The sequence below is a fragment of the Triturus cristatus genome, chromosome 8 (assembly GCF_964204655.1).
Source record: "Triturus cristatus chromosome 8, aTriCri1.1, whole genome shotgun sequence".
NCBI classification, from domain to species: Eukaryota; Metazoa; Chordata; class Amphibia; order Caudata; family Salamandridae; genus Triturus; species Triturus cristatus.
Window position 1 is genome coordinate 1,609,272,995 of NC_140591.1, and position 20,386 is coordinate 1,609,293,380.

Here is a 20,386-nt window from a genome sequence, read left to right on the forward strand (position 1 = left end):
TAATAATGTGCATTATTGGAATAGTGAAGAATGGGGACAGAAATCTGATAGACTGTTGCACGTTTAGCCATCCTGCTTAACGACTCAGTTAGTGGTGGAGGAAGTGTGTACAGCATCCATACTGCAATAAAACACATAATCTAGGTATAGAAATGAGTAAAAGGAAGACGAGGAGGCTGAACTAGTCCTCCTTGTGGATTACTAAAAGATTTATTAGTTGCAGAAAATACTTCCCCTGGTGCAGGTGATGGCCAGTATTGAGATACTGGATTTTGTGCCAACAATTCCCACTTATTTGATACAACCGGATGAAAGCTTCAATACAAAGTAGAAGTTGAACATATAGAGTAGGAGGAGATTCAATGTAGGTTCTTCAAATGGCAAACTCATTGGTGAACACTAGAGACCTGAAAGTAGCTTTCGCCCCTACCTTGGAGCAGATCTCGTGTAGACTGGTGGCAATGTTCTTGGCAGGAGCTTCACACCGGAAGACATGACATTTCAGCAGTTGGGTCATCTTGTCCCTTGCGACATATGCAAAGTCCCTGAATGGATAAAGGAAAGCAAAGGCAGATTAATGAGATCGCAGATGCCACAAGTATTAATAGACATGGAATGGACCCATGTGGCAAATTCATTTCACATCCAGCTCCTGAGCGGCCACCCTGCTTTGCCATTGCCACAAGTGCATTAGAAGAGGTTCCTGATCCAAGATGAATCCAGTGAACAATGGAGGGAAGATGAGGACAAGAATCTGTTACTTCGGACCACAGGTGGGGGAGAAGAGGGGTTCCAATGTCAACAGGACAGACAGACAGATGGACATCTTACAGGACAGATGCTGTATGGAACTGGACATTATGATTGCTTATGACCAGAGATTAGGCAGTGCATCGAGTACTAAGTGAAGGCTCCAGGAGGTTTGTGATCATGACCCCTTCCTGCTACTATTACATGAATCCATTATTTAGCTGCAACAAAGGCCTTGGCTACAGACAGTGCAATATTTCACAGGCAGCATAAAATGTTCCTCCCTGAAACTGTTACCTACAGCAAAATCAATAAAAGGAAATGAAGACGCTTTTCTAAGGATCTCATTGATGCAAAGTACTTATTTCTGCTTTTCAGAATGCCAGCTTTACATCACTAGACACAAGTGACTTACCTCTGGGAGCAAATCATTATTTAAAAGGGAAATATGGATAAAACAATAAAACCACTCAGCAGTGCTTGAGCATAAGAAAAGGTTGTGGAAGGCAGTATGTTGCAGTGTACTGTGGCTACCTGTTCCATGGTATCAGACAAAGCTATTTTCAGACACCTCAACTTTTAAAAGTGTGTGTTTCACTTATCTGAAATAATTAAGGGCACCTAGGATGGTCTCCCGATAAAATGTGCTATATGAAAATACTTGGAATTTACACTGATATATCAAATGTGACTGTTTAACAATGCAATTTTACAACTTAAAGGACACATTCTTCCCCCGCAACCCCCCCCCCAGTTTACATTTCTCCACTGAAGGACATGCTCTGTTACGTGGAAACTTTAAGTGCCCCTCAGGTCATTTGCCTCCGAGTTAAGAAGCACAAGGAACATGGAATAGTCAATGTCAACTTGCTTTCTCATATATTACCCTGTGTTCAGTACACCAGTGCCCATTATATGGGTGGGGGGATAGGAGGTCTAGGGGGAGCTAAAGAATGTCTCAAAATGCACGTGGGATCGATGTACACTACCATGGGGAATGGTGAACAAGGTCACACAACGAGGAGAGATGGGTCATGAGTGTTGGTGGCTTTGATGATACTGTACCTCTCCCTTCGTCCCAAAGCGCGGCCCAAGTTTCAGAAGACAGCAAAGTCAGTCGAGAAGGAGAATGAAAGAAAGAACACAAGCGCCAGAAGATAACATTACATTCCTGCACACAGTTGTGAAGGCCTCCATCTTCTTAGCATGCATTTTATCAGGTATTCTTCTACCCCAGGGATGGGATCAATCTCCCTCTACAATGTCAAAATACTACACGCATATTTACCATGCATCTGTCCAAGCACAGCAGGAGGTTGTCTGTCAGGTAGACTTTCCCTATCTCCAACCCACCCAAGAAAACTCCATATAATCCAAACTGCAAATGTAAACAGCCATTTTACATTACACTCGTCACCCAAGGCTAGACATACACAATAAGAGTTAACATATGGAGAGGTCTACAACTGCTGTGTTTATAGAGAGCTAGGTCAATAATATGCTCAACCACAAGACTTAAGTCACAGATGTGGATGTAGGATTTTTAAGGTGCCTTGCAGAACAGAGAACTAGCCATGAATGCTGGTCAGCGGCTAGCTAAGTAGTACCAAGCAGAGTAGGGTAAGTGTTGTAAAGGCTTCTCTAAATAAGGTTTGACACTGGGAATATGTCTAGTTACTGCCGAGTTGCAATAGGTCATCATGCACGCACTCGGTCACTCATCCTTGCATCCATTAATCCACCCACTGACCCTTTGTCTTCACCTACTGGTCAGTCCAAAATAAAAAAGCACATGCACGATAAATTAAAAGAATAAAAGTAGAAAAAAAGCATGCTGCCACCTAAGTTTGTGATTGCAATCAAAGAAAAACGGGCAGCCACGTTTAGAAGCAAAGAGTTGACCCTTATTGGCATGATAAACTAAAACTATGGACAATGCCATTCGAAGATGGCAGCCCAGTTTACAAGCAACGGCAGCACAGGATGCAGGGCTGTGCAAATGGAAAAAGCAGTGAGCAGTCCGGAAGCACTGTCTGGGGAGATGCAATAGGCTCAAAAAAACAAAACCAATAAAAGTATAAAACTGAAAACTAAAGAGCCAGCCCACAAGGCCTGGCACTGAAGCACACTCGTTTTCAAGAGGATGTGCACAGGATCAGGCAAAATTCCATGACTGACGGGTTGAAGCAGGCTGACCCAGTGCCCATGCTGCCATGGACGAAGCAGAACAGAATGACACTTTAACAGAACAATGGTCGGTGAGGGCTGACCCAAGCTCCTCTATGTATGTCTAGATATGTATTTTCAGATCATGCAGACTTCAACTGGCAGATAGGTAAACCTGCCACTCTAGGATAGGCTAGTAAGTATTTTCACAGTGCATTATCTTCTACCCCGAAGGTTTGTCAGAAGGGTTAACCAGCACCAAAAAAGTCTGTCCAACTAAGATAACCTGTGACATTCCATGTGACAAATACCTGTCTCCAGCCTTTAGCATGCTGTAAAAATAACACACCTTTTAATGACGGATGGCTTTAATGCATGTTTTTAACAATAAATAAGGCTAAGTGCCTTTGTTGTAACAACTCATAAAAACAGAAAACCATACCTATACCATCTGACGTAACTTTACCCAATGAACCAATCAGGCCTGCAGCTTTGATCATTGGCTTCTCATCATAACCATCCCAGGACTCCTGTGCTGCGCAGAAACTTTCCCCCGCGACCATTAGCATACAATCATAAAATTGCAAATACACACAAAATAGCAATTGGCAAAACAGTATTAAAAGCCATCCTCAAAGAGCCTTGCAAGGATTAGGACTGTGCAAATCGCATTTGGCAAAGGTTTCCTAGAGGGGGTAAACAACACCAAAACCCTTGCTAACTACAGTCATTGTGAAATTCTCAGTAACAGCACACCTGACTACAGGGATTAACACAGTGTAAAGACATGCCACCCCGAAGTGCCATCTATATATTTTTTTCACATAACGATATTAGGCCTACTGCCTCTATAGAAACATTAAATAAGCAGATCAGACTTACAGCATCTGCGATAACTTTCTCCAATGAACCACAAAGCCTGTAGCCTTTATTAGTGACTTGTCACCATAACCAACTTAGACTCGGTGTATTGCGTATAACCTGTCCTAAAATTACAAATCTGTAGAAAGTTACCCTTGGTAAAACAATACACACTCACCCTCAAAAGAGCCAAATAAGAATGAACACACTGCAAGTCTTTAAAGTTAAGGATTTGTCAGAGTGGAGTAACCAATACCTAAGCCCTTGCCCACTGGGGCAATCTGTGGGATTCCATGAAGCAAAGTACCAATCTACACAGCCTTAACAATCCACCCTTAAGGGTCTACTTATTTATTAAATATATTGCTATTAAGACAGGTCTACTTCCTTTGTCTTATATTTCTACACTAAACAGATCAGACATATGGCACTGGACATCTTTCCCAATAAACTGATAGACATTTCCCATTGGCTTCTCACCAGAACCAACCCAAACCAAATTGTATTACACAAACTCTTTCCCACAAATCGATTGTTCAGAAAAAATTACAATTATATGCACTTTTACAATTGGCAAAAACAAATACAACCATCACCCTCAGATTTTGTCAAAGTGGAAACCAAAACCAAAATTGTTGCCTACTGTAGTAGTCTGTGAGATTCCATGCAACAAAACATCTTAAGACAGCCTTTAACGGACTGAAATAAGAATCCATCTTTAAATGTCTATTCACTAGAACGCGCTTTTTAAAATACGCGTGTCAGGCCTACTAAACTTTGCTTAACATTTTAAATAATAAAAAGATCATGCCTATAATCTTGATCAATGGCTTGTCACCATAAACAGGACAGTCCTGCTGCATTGGCATAAGCTTTCCCCGAAGGCAAAAAGTGCAATACAGGGACTTTTTTTTTTAGCAGAAGCACAACGTTTTACCAAATCAAATGCTGTGCTCCCGGAAACCCACATGCGGGAGGAGCCCAGATCAGCGCTCATATACGCTCTTGTTTCAGCGGATCACTCTAGATCAGAGACAGTTATGCTGTTAAGCCAGACCTAAAACGGCAAATTGTATCCTGCTAATGGAACTAGAAAATGATGTCCACCTGGAGCAGGGGAAGTGTCCCTCCAAAATGCAGAGTTCAACCACGTCAGAGATATTTCTGAATAAGGACGGGGCCAGAAGTAGCGCATGTCTGATAGTAGTATATGGATACGGAGATGACTGCAAACGCTATTCTACAAATACACAGGGCAGATTTTGTGAACAACAATAAAGTGAAAACCTAGAGGCTCCGCCTGCAACCCACATACGCTCACCCTTTGTAAAAATAACTCACTGTTGGATTAATTGTCAAATCTAAAAGCAACTGAGTGCTGAGAAAATTACAGCTTTAACCATAAAGCACAGTAGCTGGTCTGCTGCTCCATTCATTCATCCTTTCCACTCCCTGGACACCCCAAAGGACTGTGGTTCCTAACCAGGGCACGTACCTTCCATTATCTCGCCCCACACCCCAAACTCGAATGCTGACAATGGGCTGGGAGTGCAGCAGTGCATGTTCAGTTGGGTCCACCAGGTTCAGGGTGTCATTCTCCAAAATCAGCAGCATGTCCCTACCCTGCAGAGTGAAAAATAGGAAGACAAATTCAAATACAGGGAGCTGCATGAAAAATCTCCAAGAAATGGGTCACATATCACTGTTAAATTCAAACACCCTTCACGTTTGTATAGCTTAGGGCCAGGCACTATATCTTCGGTTTTAGCACTAAAGTGACTATCAGAGAAGCACAAAGAGGACAATGGAATGAAAGACAATAACAGGACATAAAGAAACAAGCACGAGAGTGAAAAGTCAGCATAAAAAGAACGTAACAGAGTGGAAAAAACAACAGAATGCACAGGAGGTGAGTGTGGCACCAGACAAGGAAAAAAAGAATTACTGATAACAACTGCAGATTCTCATGCAATTAGAAGCTCTTAAGACTAAGCTGGCTACTTTACAGCAGCAACTAGTAAAGCCGATATGGAAAAGAAGACAGAGAACCATAATGACATTTCAATATGACCCATTTCATCAGAACACTTTAAATAAACCTGTACAACCTTGCAGTGCAGGGATGGGGTGTTTAAAAGGAAACAGGAGCTACTTAACCGTGGCAGAAGGTAGAGAGCCTGAAGGGGTCAGGAAGCAGCCACTCTGAAGAGGTAGGTGGCATGGACCCTGAGGTGGCCAAATGGCAAGATCTGTGAAGGACCATTAGGAGAAGACTCTGAAGTGGCCTAGAGGGGAGGACCAAGAAGGAGCCATGGGCTTTCACCTCGTTCCTCTATATGGACTCAGAATTCAGAGACTTGCAATAGCCTTATAATCTATGCCGGGGGTATTTTATACCATATACGTCTTTCCTACTCACGAGGTAAGGTGACCCCTCCTTTCGGTAATAGTGCACATAGGCATTGACTCTATTGTTAGATTATTTTCCCGCAAGAGGGTGAGAATGAAGTAAGGAAGTGTAGTATACAGATGTCCATGCGTATAAATGTATAATGAAGAACTGCAACAACCACAGGTACCCAGGGAGGCAGGTGGGCGAATGTGAATCTACAGCTCTACATGCCAAGAACAGAAGCTTACTGGGTAAGTAACATTATCCGTTCAAGGCAGTTGTGCTGTAGATACACATGCTTTGCATAGACTACAAAGCAGTATACTCCCAAAGCGGTGGCTAACCTTTAGGTGTTGCAGTTGTTTGGAACAGTGTTTTAAGTACTGCTTGGCCTACATTAGCTTGTTGTCGTGCTAACACATCTACACAATAGTGTTTGGTAAATATGTGTGGTGCAGACCATGTAGCTGCCTTACATATGTCAGCTAGCGGAATGTTACCTAAAAAGGCCACAGAAGCCCCTATTTTGCAAGTTGAATGCACTCTAAGGTGTATAAAGTTCTTTTAGCTTTAGCATAGCATGTTTGAATGCATTTAACAATCCATCTGGCAATACTAGATTTAGAGATAGGATTGCCTTTGTGAGGTGGAGCAAATGCAACAGTTGTTTTGCGAAAGTCGTTTGTCCTATCAATGTAGTACAGTAAAGCTGTTAACGCCAAGCGTGTGAAGAGCGCATTCTGCTACAGAATCAGGCTGAGGAAAGAAAACTGGTAACTCAACCTATTGGTTTATGTGAAAGGCAGAAACAACTTTGGTAAGGAATTTAGGGTTGGTGCGGAGAACTATCCTGTCTTTGTGTAGCTGAAAGAAGGGTTCTTCTAAAGTTAATGCCTGTAGCTCACCAACTCTCCTCAGTGATGTGATGGCAATGAGGAAAGTAACTTTCCATGAGAGTTATTGCAAAGGGCACTTGTGTAATGGTTCAGAAGGTGGACCTATGAGCCTTGTGAGAACAATTTTGAGATTCCACACTGGGGCAGGAGGATCCTTCCATGACAGCTTTAACTACTGGAACTCTGAATAGTGACAGACAGCTACTGCTGCAAGATGCAAACAAATAGACGTATATGCCAGTCCTGTTTGCAGTAAATGTAACAGATAACCGATAATGTTTTGTATGTAAGCAACTAAAGGATTGATTTTGTTATTGCAGTATAAAACAAATCTTTTCAATTTTGCTGCATAGCAAGTTCTGGTGGTAGACCTTCTTGCTTCTTTTAGAATATTCATACAGTCTGGTGGTAAGTTTAAATAACCAAAGTCTATGACTTCAGGAGCCAGATTGCTAGATTTAGTTCCTTGGGATTTGGATGTTTTATTTCTCCATGGTTCTGTGTGAGGAGGCTGTAGGTGAGGTGCAGCTTTTGACGTGGAACTAACTCCAACATGGTGGTGTACCATGGTTGATGCGCCCATGTGGAAGCTACTAGAATTAGTGTGAGAGATGTTTGCCTGAGTTTCCGAACGACACACGGAATGAGCGGGAGAGGCAGAAAAGCGCAGGCAAATATTCTTGATCAGTTCATCCATAGGGCATTGCCCTTTGAGAGCGGGTGTGGGAACCTGGAGTCGAAGCTTGGGCATTTTTCATTTTCAACTGTGGCGAACAGGTCTATGTGTAGAAAACCCCATTGTCGAAAATTGGAAAGAGAACTCGGGGATGAAGTTCCCATTCGTGACTTTGCGCTCTCCTTCTGCTGAGGTCGGCAGTTTTATTGTTTACTCCTGGGAGATGTTCTGCCAGAAGATAAATCTTGTGATTGATTGCCCACTTCCAAATAGCTTGAGCAAGTGTTGACAGTTGGAGAAAGTGTGTCCCCTCCTGCTTTTTCACATAATACATTGCCGTCATGTTGTCCGTTTGGACTAGGACAGTGTTGGTCATGAGGTGAGTTTGAAAAGCTTTGAGTGCCAGAAAAACGGTTAAAAGCTCTAGGTAATTGATGTGGAGAGTCTTGTGGTTGTTGCTCCACAGGCTCTGCATTGTGTAGCCTTTGAGATGAGCCCCCCCCAAACTGTTAGAGATGCATTTTGTTTTGGTGGAGATTTATATAATCCGAACTAGACCCGAAGATATTAGAGCGCATTACATGAGCACATGATTAAGTGATTTGCCCAGAATCACAGAATGTTAAGCATCCCTGCCGAGACTCGAACCTGGTTCGACCGCCCTAGCTGTTAGGCCACATTCTCTCCCCATCTGCTGTGAGCACGATCTGCGGAATAGGGTCGATGAAAGGCTGGCCTGCTGTTAAGTTTTGTGGGTTCCACCACTGCAGTGAGCTATGGGTACAGCCATCTACCTACACTAGATCAGTTTGACCCGGTGACTGATCCAATGACGTGTTAAGCACTCTTGAAGGGGCCGCATGTGAAGCTTTGCATGGGGTACAATTGCGATGCAAGACACCATCATTCCCAGCAGTTGCATGAACACTCTGGCTGGTAAAGCTTGGTTGGGTGGAAATTGTAGAATCATAGCCTGAATATTGCGTATTCTGGCAACACTGGGCGAAGCTAGAGCTTTGACTGTGTCTAGACTGGCTCCTAGGTAAGACTGCATCTGTGACAGCTGCAGGTGAGAATTTTGAGCATTGATGGTGAACCCCAGTTAATGTAGTAGATCTATTGTGATCTGTGTGTGCTGTAGACAGTTCTGGTGAGAGCTGGCTTAGATAAGCCAGTCATCTAGATAGGGGAAGACGTGAATTTGTTGTCTTCTGAGATGAGCAGCGACTACAGGCAGACATTTGGTAAAAACTCTGGGCACTGTAGTCACTCCGAAGGGAAGCACCTTGAATTGGTAAAGCTTGACTGCTATTACAAATCGGAGGTATTTGCGAAGAGCTGGATGAATTGGTAGGTGAAAATATGCATTTTTAAATCTAGGGTAGACAAAGTGTGCTCTTTGTAAAAAGTGGGAGTACCTGTTGAAGTGTCACCATGTGAAAGTGCTTAGATAGTATATAAGGGTTTAGCTCTCTGAGATCCAGAATAGGTCTTAGGGAACAGTCCTTTTTGGGGATGAGAAAGTACAGAGCCCCTGAGCCCAGGGAATGGATTGGAACCGGCTCTATTGCCCCTTTCAGTAAGAGTGACTGGACCTCTTGTTTTAGCAAGTGTATGTGTTCTAGGGACAACTTGTCAGATCGATGTGGAATGTTTGTGGGATTGCTGGTAAGCTCCAGGCAATAACCATGCTGGATAATGCTAAGCAGCCATGCGTCTGATGTTAGACTGCAAAATCGGGGAGAAGTTGTTGAAGTCTTCCCCTGACAGGTTTGGTGTAATCGGGGGGGAAGCTTGGGCAAGGCACGGTTTGTTGGGGGAAGGGGAGTTACGGGGTGTGTTGCCCTTACCCCTACCCTTGGAGTTGTTGCCTCTATAACCTCCTAGAAAAAATCCTCTGGAGGGAGAGGACCGGTTGTTACCCTTGTCAGTTGAGGTATTTTGATCTGGGAATTGCGTTTTTGACCCTCCTCTGTAAAATGAGCCACGAAAGGAGCCTCTGCTGGAGGTAGTCTGGAGTGCTCCCATAGATCTAGCAACTTCAGTGTACTTTTTAATTTTATCGAACACCTAGTCTACGTTTAGACCAAATAGGTTTTCCTTATCAAAAGGGTATGTTAAGGATTTATTGTTGGACTTCAGGTTTAAACCCTGAAATCCCTAACCAAGCCTGTCTCCTGATCAGTATGCTGGTGTTAACCTATCTACCTGCAGTGTCTGCAGCATCTACAGCACATCGTATAGAGGAATTAGAAACTAGCATACCCTAATTTATGAAATCCTGTGCCTTAGCCTTATGCTCATCTGGGGAATATTGGAGCAATTGCTCCATTTCGTCCCAGTGTGCCCGGTCATACCTGGCTAAAAGGCCCTGCGTATTTGCAATGCACCACTGATTTGCAGCCCAGCAGCTATGCACTTGCCAGAAGCATCAATTAATTTGGACTCTTTATGTGGCGGAGGAGCATCTCCTGATGTTTGAGAATTTGCCCGCTTATGAGCATTAGATACTACTAGGGAATCTAATGGCAATTGTCCCTTAATAAATGTAGGGTCTGCAGGAGAGGCCTTATATTTTCTGCCCACTCTAGGAGTCAAGATGCGTGCTCTGACTGGGTCTTTAAAAACCTCATCACCATGTCGCATCATGCCTTTAAAGATGGGAAGTGTCTGTGATGACCTATGTGTAGAAGCTAAAGTCTCAAACAAAAAAATCTTCAAGTGATTCTTTGTGCAGTTCAACTCCATGGTAATGTGCAGCCCTGGCAATGAGTTCTTGGTGTCATGCATTGTCATCTGGAAGAGATGGTTTGGATGGGTAAAGGTCTGGATTAGTATCACCTGGAAGATCAATTATGTATCCTGTCCATGGGTTTATTGGGAGATTCATCCCACCATCATCTGAATCATCATTGTCATGGTGAGAGAAATCCTGAGGTGCAATCTGCAAAGGATTCTGAGGTGAAGACGGAGGTGCTGGAGGAGGGGATTGTAGATCGAAAGGACTTGTAGCTACAGATTTTTTTCTTCAAGGGGATCTTATAAGAAGTGTCCTCATCCTGAAGCTTGCGTTTTTAGGTGGTTTTGTGTGAAAATGGCCAGTCTCGGGGTTAATATGTAGCCTCTTTTGCTTTGGATCTGGTGTTAATGGAATAGTGTCCACTTTTGAATCTGAAGGGATCTCTTTGTGTTTTGGTGCTTATGGAGGTTGACCTTTCAGCATGGAAGGTTTCGGCTCCAAAGGTTGCTTGGGTTTCGGCTCCGAAGGTTGTTTGGGTTTCGGCACCGGAGGATTTAAGCTCTGAGCCGGACTTGGAACCAGAGGGTTTCTGCTCTGAGGAGGACCTTTGGCGACCCGGTACCAAGCTGCAAGGCTTGACTGGCTGTATTGGATTCGGGCCCGGAGGAGGGGCGTAGGAAACATCGTCTCGGGCCAACCTTGGCCAGAAGGGAGAGGTGGTGCCAAAGCTTTGTGTTTTTTCGGTGTTTGTGGGGACAAGGGGTCTTCGGTACTCACATCACCTTGACCCTGCAGCAGTTCCTCGGCATCAAGGTCTATCTCTAGCTCCGAGTTGGAGTCTTGTTCGGAGAAGGCTTTCTCCTCTTTTGCCGCCAATGCCTCGATTTCTTCTTGGCCAGAGTTTTCACCGAAGATGCCAGGCGTGTCTTCGATGCTTTGACGCTGCATCTCTCGACGTCGAGCCAGACGATCGCGAAGAGTCTTCTTTCATCGGAACGATTTGCAAGTATCACAACTTTCTTCCTTGTGCTCGGGTGAGTCGGTGCGCGGATACTTCGTGTGGCACCGAGGACAGTATTTAAACAGAGTTCAATCCATCGACGGAGACCTGACCGGGCACGGTTAGACCTCGAAAGCCGTCCACAAAGCTTACCGATGGAAGGTTGATTCCGATGTCGAAACGAAACGCAGAGAAGTGGGATAGTGTACGGAAACAATATCGCCGAGGGTAGAGGATTACACGTCGAGAGGAACCCAAAGAATGGTTTCGAACCGGAGCGCAGCAATACACGTCCAAACCTAATGGGATATCTAACAATGGAGTCGATGCCCATGCACACTGTCACCGAAAGGAGAAGTCACCTTACCTCGTGACTAGGAAAGACTTCTTCGAAGAAAAACAACTTGCAAACATCCGGACCCAACACTAGATGGCAGGAGTATGCAAAGCATGCGTATCTACAGCACAAATGCCTCGAACATAAATTATATCCCCGCATGGTGTTATAATAGAAGCATTCCGCCCCAACCTTCACAGAAGCCCCAGATTCAATGGGTGAAATGGCAACACCATACACAGACCACCATGACCAACAAACACAGGATGCAAAAATCAAGCCTTTAAGCCCACACTGCACCGGACGCCTCTGGCCTGTGTCCAGGTGGACCACCGATCCAGAATAGGTTCCCCAGCGATCAGGACCTCAAGTCCAACATTGGCTGACCCCTCCTGGACTCCACGACGACGCCTGCAGCCTGAATCCAGGGGCTTCCCCTACCGTGACCGTCTCCTGTATGCAAGACGACTCCGATGTCTAAAGGGTGCAAGATGTCGAATTTGCACCAGGCCGCCCCTGTGCCGCTGGTGGTGTAGGGTTGGTGTGTGCCCCCTCCCCGTTCTTGCTCTAACCCCCAGAGTTTTGTCCCTATAACCAATTTACCTACCTGGAAGCTGTGTGGCTCCGAGCACTCCAATTTGTCATTAAAACGCATTGGGCCGAACTCAGATTCTGATATCTGCACCTGGCTGCCCCTGTGCCGCAGGTGGGGCAGTTTTGGTACTCACCTGATCCTTGCCCCTTGCTGACCTTTGGTCCCGAAGACTGGAACTGTAAGTTGTGTACTTACCTGTTTCATCCCATTATTGTTTTCCTCCATATGATAACATTGAACTGTTCAGCAATTGCACTAAGTGCCGACTTTTGAAAGTGAAAAGTATTTTTAATTAAAAGGAATATGCTACTGACCAGTATGCATATGTTCTTGGCATGTAGAGCTGCAGATCTACACACTTTTGCATAGATCGCCATCTGGTGTTGGGCCCGGATGTTTGCAGTTTGTTTTTCCTCTTGGAAAGTCTTTGGAAGTCACGAGGTCGGTGACTCCTCCCTTGGATCGTATTGCGCATGGGCTTCGGGTCCATCCTCAGATTGTTTTTCGCCAACAGGGAAAGATGGAGCGTAGTATAACAGTGAAGAAGCCCATGTGTGTTGTATCTAAATAAGATAGACTGGAACAGATACAGGGAGGCGGGTGGGCGTGTGTAGATCTGCAGCTCTACATGCCAAGAACAGATGCATACTGGTAAGTAGCATATTCCGTTCGAGGCATATGAGCTGCAGATTACACACTTTTGCATAGACTATATAGCAGTTCCCAACCTTAGCGGCGACCACCGGTATCTATTGCAGTGGTTTGAAATAGTGTTTTTAGTACAGCCTGGCCCACACTAGCTTGTTGCTTGGTTTGCACATCTACACAGTAATGTTTAGTGAAAGTGTGCGGTGTTGACCATGTAGCTGCTTTGCAGATATCATCTAATGGGATGTTCCCTAGAAAAGCCATAGAAGCCCTATCTTTCGTGTAGAGTGGGCTTTAGGGGGAACAGATAGCGTTCGGTTTGCTTTGTGGTAGCAAATCTGTATGCATTTTACAATCCACCTAGCTATCCCTGATTTTGAGATGGGGTTGCCTTTGTGTGGTGGAGAGAAAGAGACAAAGAGTTGTTTGGTCTTTCTGAAAGGTTGTGTTCTTTGGATATAGTAAAGTATGGCCCGTTTAACATCTAGCGTGTGTAGAGCCCTTTCTGCAACAGTTTGAGGTTGCGAGAAAAATACTGGTAATTCTACCTTGGTACGGAGAACAACCTTGTTCTGGTGCATTTGGAGAAAAGGTTCTTGTATGGTAAGTGCTTGTATCTCACTGACCCTTCTAAGGGAAGTGATGGCTACAAGAAAAGCTGTTTTCCATGTGAGAAATTGCAGTTCGCATTTATGCAAAGGTTCGAAGGGCGGTCCCCATTAGCCTTGTGAGAACTATATTTAAGTTCCACACAGGTGAGGGTGGTACTCTGGGGGGAATTATTCGTTTCAGGCCTTCCATGAAGGCTTTAATGGCAGGCACTCTGAAAAGTGATAGGTGCTGTCTGTTTTGTAGGTAAGCGGCAATTGCTGCGATGTGCAGCCGAATGGATGTATATGCTAGGTTACACCTTTGTAGATGGAGTAAGTAGCATATGATGTGTTGTATAGACACGTCTAGAGGATTGATTGTGTTGTTATGGCAATAAACAACAAATCTTTTCCACTTGACAGCGTAGCAGGCTCTAGTGGTAGGGCGTCTAGCTTCTCTGTCAGTCAGGGGGAAGGTTAAGGTATCCAAATTCTAGGATCTCAGGAGCCAGATCGCAAGGTTGAGCTGAGCTGGGTCCGGGTGCCTGATCTCTCATGGTTCTGGGTTAGGAGGCATGGCGAGAGGTGTAGCTTTTGGTGTGGTACTACCGAGAGTTCCAGCAGTGTGGTGTACCACGGTTGTCTGGACCATGTTGGAGCTACTAGGATCAGTGTGAGGGAGTGCTGTTGTAGTTTTCGCACCACTAATCGAATTAGTGGGAGAGGTGGAAAGGCGTACGCAAATTTGCCTGACCAGTTCATCCATATCGCATTGCCTTTGGACAATGGGTGTGGGTATCTGGCGGCGAAGCTTGGGCATTTTTTGTTTTCGTGGGTGGCAAAGAGGTCTATGTGCGGATGCCCCCACATCTGAAAGAACGGGTGAAGAACCTGTGGGTGAAGTTCCCACTCGTGGATCTGCTGCGTCTGTCTGCTGAGCAGATCTGCCATGGTGTTTTGGACTCCTGGTACATGCTGGGCCAGGAGAAAGATCTTGTGTGGAATTGCCCATCTCCATATGCTCTGTGCTAATTGAGAGAGCTGTGGAGAGTGTGTGCCGCCTTGTTTTTGAATGTAGTACATGACCGTCATGTTGTCTGTGCGAATTAGGACTGCCTTGCCTAAAATCTGTGTTTGAAAGGATTTTAGGGCTAGAAAGATTGCCAGTAACTCCAGATGGTTGATATGGAGTAACTTTTGTTGCGGTGTCCATGTGCCCTGCACTGTGAGGTGCAATAGATGAGCTCCCCAGTCGGAGAGCGATGAGTCTGTTAGTATTATTTGTGGAACCAGGTCCAGGAACGGTCGACCTCTGGAAAGATTTGAGGTGTCCCACCACTGCAGAGAGTGATGGGTGCGACCGTCTACCAACACCAGATCTGTCAGTTGCCCCTGGGCCTGGTTGCATTGGCGCGCTAAGCACTCTTGGAGTGGACGCATCTGGAGTCTTGCGTGAGGCACTATGAAAATGTAAGAGGCCATCATCACTATCAGTTGCATAAACACTCTTGCTGGAAGGGAGTGTTGAGGTATGAATGTTTGACGCAAAGCCTGAATGCTTGCAATCCTGGCCGGATTGGGGTGGGCTATGTCTTTTGAGGTGTCTATGGTGGCACCGAGGTATTGCTTTATGTGGGATGGTGTTAGCTGGGACTTTTGGTGGTTCACCGTGAAGCCTAGCTGGTGAAGTACTTGGATTGTAGTGGCGGTGTGGTGTACACATTGGTTGTAGGACGTGGCTTTCATCAGCCAGTCGTCAAAATATGGGAAGACGTGAATGTGCTGTCTTCTGAGGTGTGCCGCCACTACCGCTAGGCACTTGGTGAATACCCTTGGTGCTGTTGTGACCCCGAATGGGAGCACCTTGAACTGGTAGTGTTGCCCGTCCACTACAAATCTGAGGTACTTTCTGTGAGCATGGTGTACCGGAATGTGAAAGTATGTGTCTTTCAAATCCAGTGTGGTGAGGAAGTCGTTGTGGGAGAGGAGCGGAAGTACCTGCTGAAGCGTTACCATGTGAAAGTGGTCTGAATGTATGTATGTGTTTAGGGGCCGGAGATCTAGAATAGGTCGTAGAGTCTCGTCCCTTTTTGGTATTAGAAAATAGGGAGTAGACCCCTAAATTTTGCTGATTGACGGGAACTTGTTCTATTGCCTGTTTTTGTAGGAGGGAGATTACCTCCTGTTTTAGTAATGTGGAATGTTCTCGTGACATTGGGCGTTGCCTGGGTGGAATGTTTGGGGGGGGGTAGATGTCAATTCTAGGCAGTACCCGGAGCGAATAATTTGGGTCACTCATTTGTCTGAGGTGATGGTCTCCCAGACCTGAAGGAAATTTTGTAGTCTGCCCCCGACCGGAGTGGGATGGTCTGGAGGGAGCGGGGGGAAGTCATTGGGTAGGCGGTGTGGCAGAGCGGGCGGTATTTGTTTTGCCTCTGCCTTTATTGTTATTGTCCCTATAGCCGCCTCTTTGATAACCCCTTGTGAAGGTGGACTGAGCAGGGGATTTGTAGGAAGTGGACACGCTATCTGAGGAGTAGCCTCTAGCCGTGCGGCGAAAGGAGCGCCTAGGAGGGTGTGACTGCAGGGCTCCCATAGATTTTGCCGTATCAGTGTCCTTCATTTTCTCGAGGGCCTCATCTACCTTTGGGCCGAATAGGTGTTCTTGGTCAAAGGGATGATTTAGGATGGAGGCCTGTACCTCAGGTTTGAAACCTGATACTCTCAGCCAAGCATGGTGACGGAGGAGGACGCTAGTGTTAATGGCCCTGGAGGCTGTGTCTGCTGCATCTAAGGCACAGTGTATGGAGGTGTTAGTTATAGTCTTACCCTCTTGAATTAATTCATTGGCCCTATTTCTGTATCTTTCTGGGAGGTGGTGCATTATGGTTTCTAATTCATCATAATGCACCCTATCGTATCTGGCCAATAGCGCTTGAGTGTTGGCGATACGCCATATATTGGCTGCCTGTGACGCAGAGCGCTTTCCTGACGCGTCTAGTAGCTTTGACTCTTTGTCTTTGTCAGGTGGTGGTGCTTCGCCTGACGCCTGGGAGTTTGACCTCTTCCGTGCAGTGGAAACCACTAGGGAATCTAGTGGTGCTGGCCCTTTGATATAGGCAGGATCTGTGGGGGCAGCTTTGTACTTTTTTTCTATGCGTGGGTTAATGACCCTAGCCCTGACTGGGTCCTTAAAATCCTCTGGTGCATGTTTAATCACCCCCTTGAGCATAGGTAGTATGGAGGTAAACCTATGTGCGGTATCAAAGGTGTCGAGGAGGAAATCCTCCTCTACTGGGTCAGTGTGTAGCTCTACCCCGTGATAATGTGCCGCCCTCTGAAGTAGGTGGTGGAAACCTAATGAGTCTTCCGGTGGAGATGGCCTGGAAGGGTAAAGGTCATCTTGTGGGACGTCTGGAATATCTGGATTATTATAGTTGTCTGGGGATCCTGTAGGGGTGGGGTCTTGGGGTACATCCCCCTGGATCGTGATATAGGTCCCCTTGATCATCATCGTCTGGAGACGGGGTCGGAGAGCGATGAGGTGGGGGTGGAGAAGGCGGAGGGGGAGGAGGTGGAGAGGGTGGAGGAGGTGGGGAAGGCATTCTGAAATGGGAGGTAGCAGAGTCCTTCCTCTTTGGAGGTGGAGGCGGAGCCGGTTTGTCCAAATGTCTCTTTTTGGAAGAGAGTGCCAAATGTCCAGTTTTTGGATCCTTGGTAAGTGTCTTTTGCAAGGGGTCCGGTGTAAACAGTTCCTGTGACAATGTTTGTTCCGTCGGCGCCGAAGGTTTCAGGGCCGATGACTTTTTAGGCTTGTCCGTGCCGTGCTTAGCACTGGGCTTGGGGACCTCCGTTTTCTTGGTTGGCGCCGAGGTGGGCTTCGGCGTGGAAGTGTCGGTGCCGAGGGCCTTATGGGGTTTGGTCGGTACCGAAGATAGCGTCGGTACGGAAAGGCTGGGTTTCGACACTGAGGGCTTCGGTGCGGAGCTCGGTGTCGAGGTAGAGGCCGGTTTCTTTTTCGGTGCCGAAGTGTGTTTCTCAGCACCGCTGGAGGGCTGGATCGAGCCCGAGCCGCCGGAAGGCTTATTTGGCTTTTTCGCCGGGCCCGAAGGTGGGGTGTGTGAAGCAGTGTCTCTGGTCTTGCCTAGGCCCGGAGGCGAAGGCGTGACCGAAGCCTTTTTGGGTGTGGGTGCGGGTGTGGGAGGGGGTATAATACTCACGACCCTCTGCGCCGGGGTGATGTCCTCCAGATCAGAGTCGTCTGCTTCGGAAGCACTGACGAGGTCCTCTTCGGTGTGCTGCTGTCCCGGATCTTCGACGTCGTCCCCGAAGATGTCGACTGGAACGGAGGTCGAGGAGTGCGCCATGTTTCGTCTGGCTCTTCGATCTCGAATAGTCTTTTTCGATCTGAAAGACTTGCAGGCCGGACAGTCTCGAGCCTCGTGTTCAGGGGAGAGGCAGAGGTTGCACACCTCATGAAGATCGGTGTGGGGGAATTTGGACCCACATTGAGGGCACTTCTTGAAAGGAGTTCTTTCCATCAGCCGGGACCGGAGCTTGGGTAGGCCCGAAGGCCGACGTCGACGACTGGAATCGAAGATGTGTCAAAGAGAAGGTGATTGAGGAGATCTGGATCTGAACAATACCGCGATAAGCGAGGATTCCACTTCGATCGCCGAACTGGAAATGTTCAGACACCGAGCGCGAAGTATTACATCCGAACCCGATGGCGGAAAAAACAATCTGAGGATGGAGCCAAAGCCCATGCGCAATACGACCCAAGGGAGGAGTCACCGACCTCGTGACTTCCAAAGACTTTTCAAGAGGAAAAACAAACTGCAAACATCCGGGCCCAACTCCAGATGGCGATCTATGCAAAAGTGTGTAATCTGCAGCTCATATGCCTCGAACACATATTTACCGTACCTTTTTAAAGGCTGCCTCACCTGTCTCCCCGGGTCAGTGGCTTCATTGGGTGAGCACGAGATCCTAGCATTCTCAGTGTCCAGTGGCAACCACAACATCCTTGGGGGAGCAGTAGTGTACAATTCCCTGGATACAAAACGGATTTAAGTTCTAAACTATTGTCTCAACTATTTCCCTCCGGTCTAAAACACAAGCATTTTCTAGCCATAGGCGATTTTAATGTTAATTTTGAAAATTCTGATGATCCTGCAGCTAAACACTTGGAGAGCGATATGCAGATACTGCAGCTAAAACCGTGGATTAAAAGGCCAACTCACACTGCCGGTCATACACTTGACCTGCTGTTCTCCAATATAGACTCAATTAACATTTCAGAGGTTGCACCACTGACCTGGAAAGATCACTCCCTAATTTCCTTTTCCTTTAGTTTGCCCACTAATCCCACCTGCCTGACCGCACCCTCTTCAGCAACGAAAAGGGCATGGAAGCTCATCACTCCTGACTCATTCGCCTCTCACTTCTTCGCAAATGGTCAAAATACCCCAAGAACACCTTCCATTCAGACAGAGGCCAAACTTCTACACTCTGAAATCACCAACACACTGGACCAGTGTGCCCCTAGGCTAGGAAGCAAACCAAATAGGAAAGCACCCTTAGAATAATGGTATTCACTAGAACTTAATCTACTGAAAAGGAAATGAAAATCACTAGAACACAAGTGGAGATTGTCTAAAGAAAGCAGTGATAAACTGCTCTATAAAGGAGAACTGAAGATCTACCACTACACCCTTAAATGTGTTAAGAAAAATGACTATGCAAAACGCAAAATGCATAGAGGACAACAGCAACTCACCCAAGAAGATTTACAAAATAGTGAAGGAACTCTGCAAACCAACCAGTATGTCCCAAACAACGACCCCTTCAATAGACAACTGCGAGATAATCAGTCATTTCTTCATCGATAACATTTCTAAAATGTATTCCTCTTTTAAAATGCAATCCACTGCCGACGAGCTGGATTGGGATACCATGGCTCCCCAAAGGACGTGCTCACTTAAGCAACCTGACTCCCTTCTCTGAAGAGCAGGTAGCAAAAGCAATGACCAAGGTTAAGTCGGGATCCCCACTCGACCCATGCCCTCACTTTATTTTTTCTCGGCTTTTAATGGTCCTATCTCTGTATGTTATCCAAATTTTTAACAAGTCCCTGGGTTCAGCAGTCTTCCCGGACATCTGAAAAGAAACCTTTGCATTTCGACTATTAAAAAAAGGTGTCATGGGAGTTCACAACCGTGCAAACTACCGACCAATATCCCAACTCCCCTACCTGTCCAAGGTCTTGGAGAGATTGGTTTTCAAGAAGTTAACCAGTTGTTTATTGACCAATGAGCTCCTTGACCAAACTCAGACTGGCTTTAGAGCCTCAAATAGCGCAGAAGCCACACTTCTCGCATTATTGGACAACATCAGATCCTTAGTGGAGCAGTACAAGGTACCCGCACTGATCCTTTTGGACTTGTTGGCAGCGTTCGATACTGTATCCCATGACCTCCTACTGAGCATCTTGCATGAAAAGGGACTTCACTCGAAGGCCCTCCAATGGTTCAATTCCTTTCTACGCAATAGAACACAGAGTTCAAATGGGTCCTTTTTCCCCTAACTCAACAAATATTAACTATAGTGTCCTGCAGGGAGCCTCTCTGAGCCCCACCCTCTTTAATGCCAACGTCTTCTCTCCTGCCACGATTGGCAAGAATAGGGGCTTCAACATCTGCTCCTACGCTGCCAATACTCCGCTTCTAATCGCCT

At 46.1% G+C, this 20,386-nt stretch overlaps 1 protein-coding gene across 1 annotated transcript in view; it reads right to left on the reverse strand.

Moving 5' to 3' along the window:
• Nucleotides 1-20,386, reverse strand: part of APBB1 (amyloid beta precursor protein binding family B member 1) — a 424,653-nt gene that overhangs the window by 105,561 nt on the left and 298,706 nt on the right. The window contains exons 9-10 of the mRNA XM_085623528.1: nt 5,273-5,400; nt 431-545 (exon numbers count right to left, since the gene is read on the reverse strand). Of these exons, the coding sequence (XP_085479654.1) occupies nt 431-545; nt 5,273-5,400 (243 nt within the window). The remainder of the gene's footprint in view (nt 1-430; nt 546-5,272; nt 5,401-20,386) is intronic.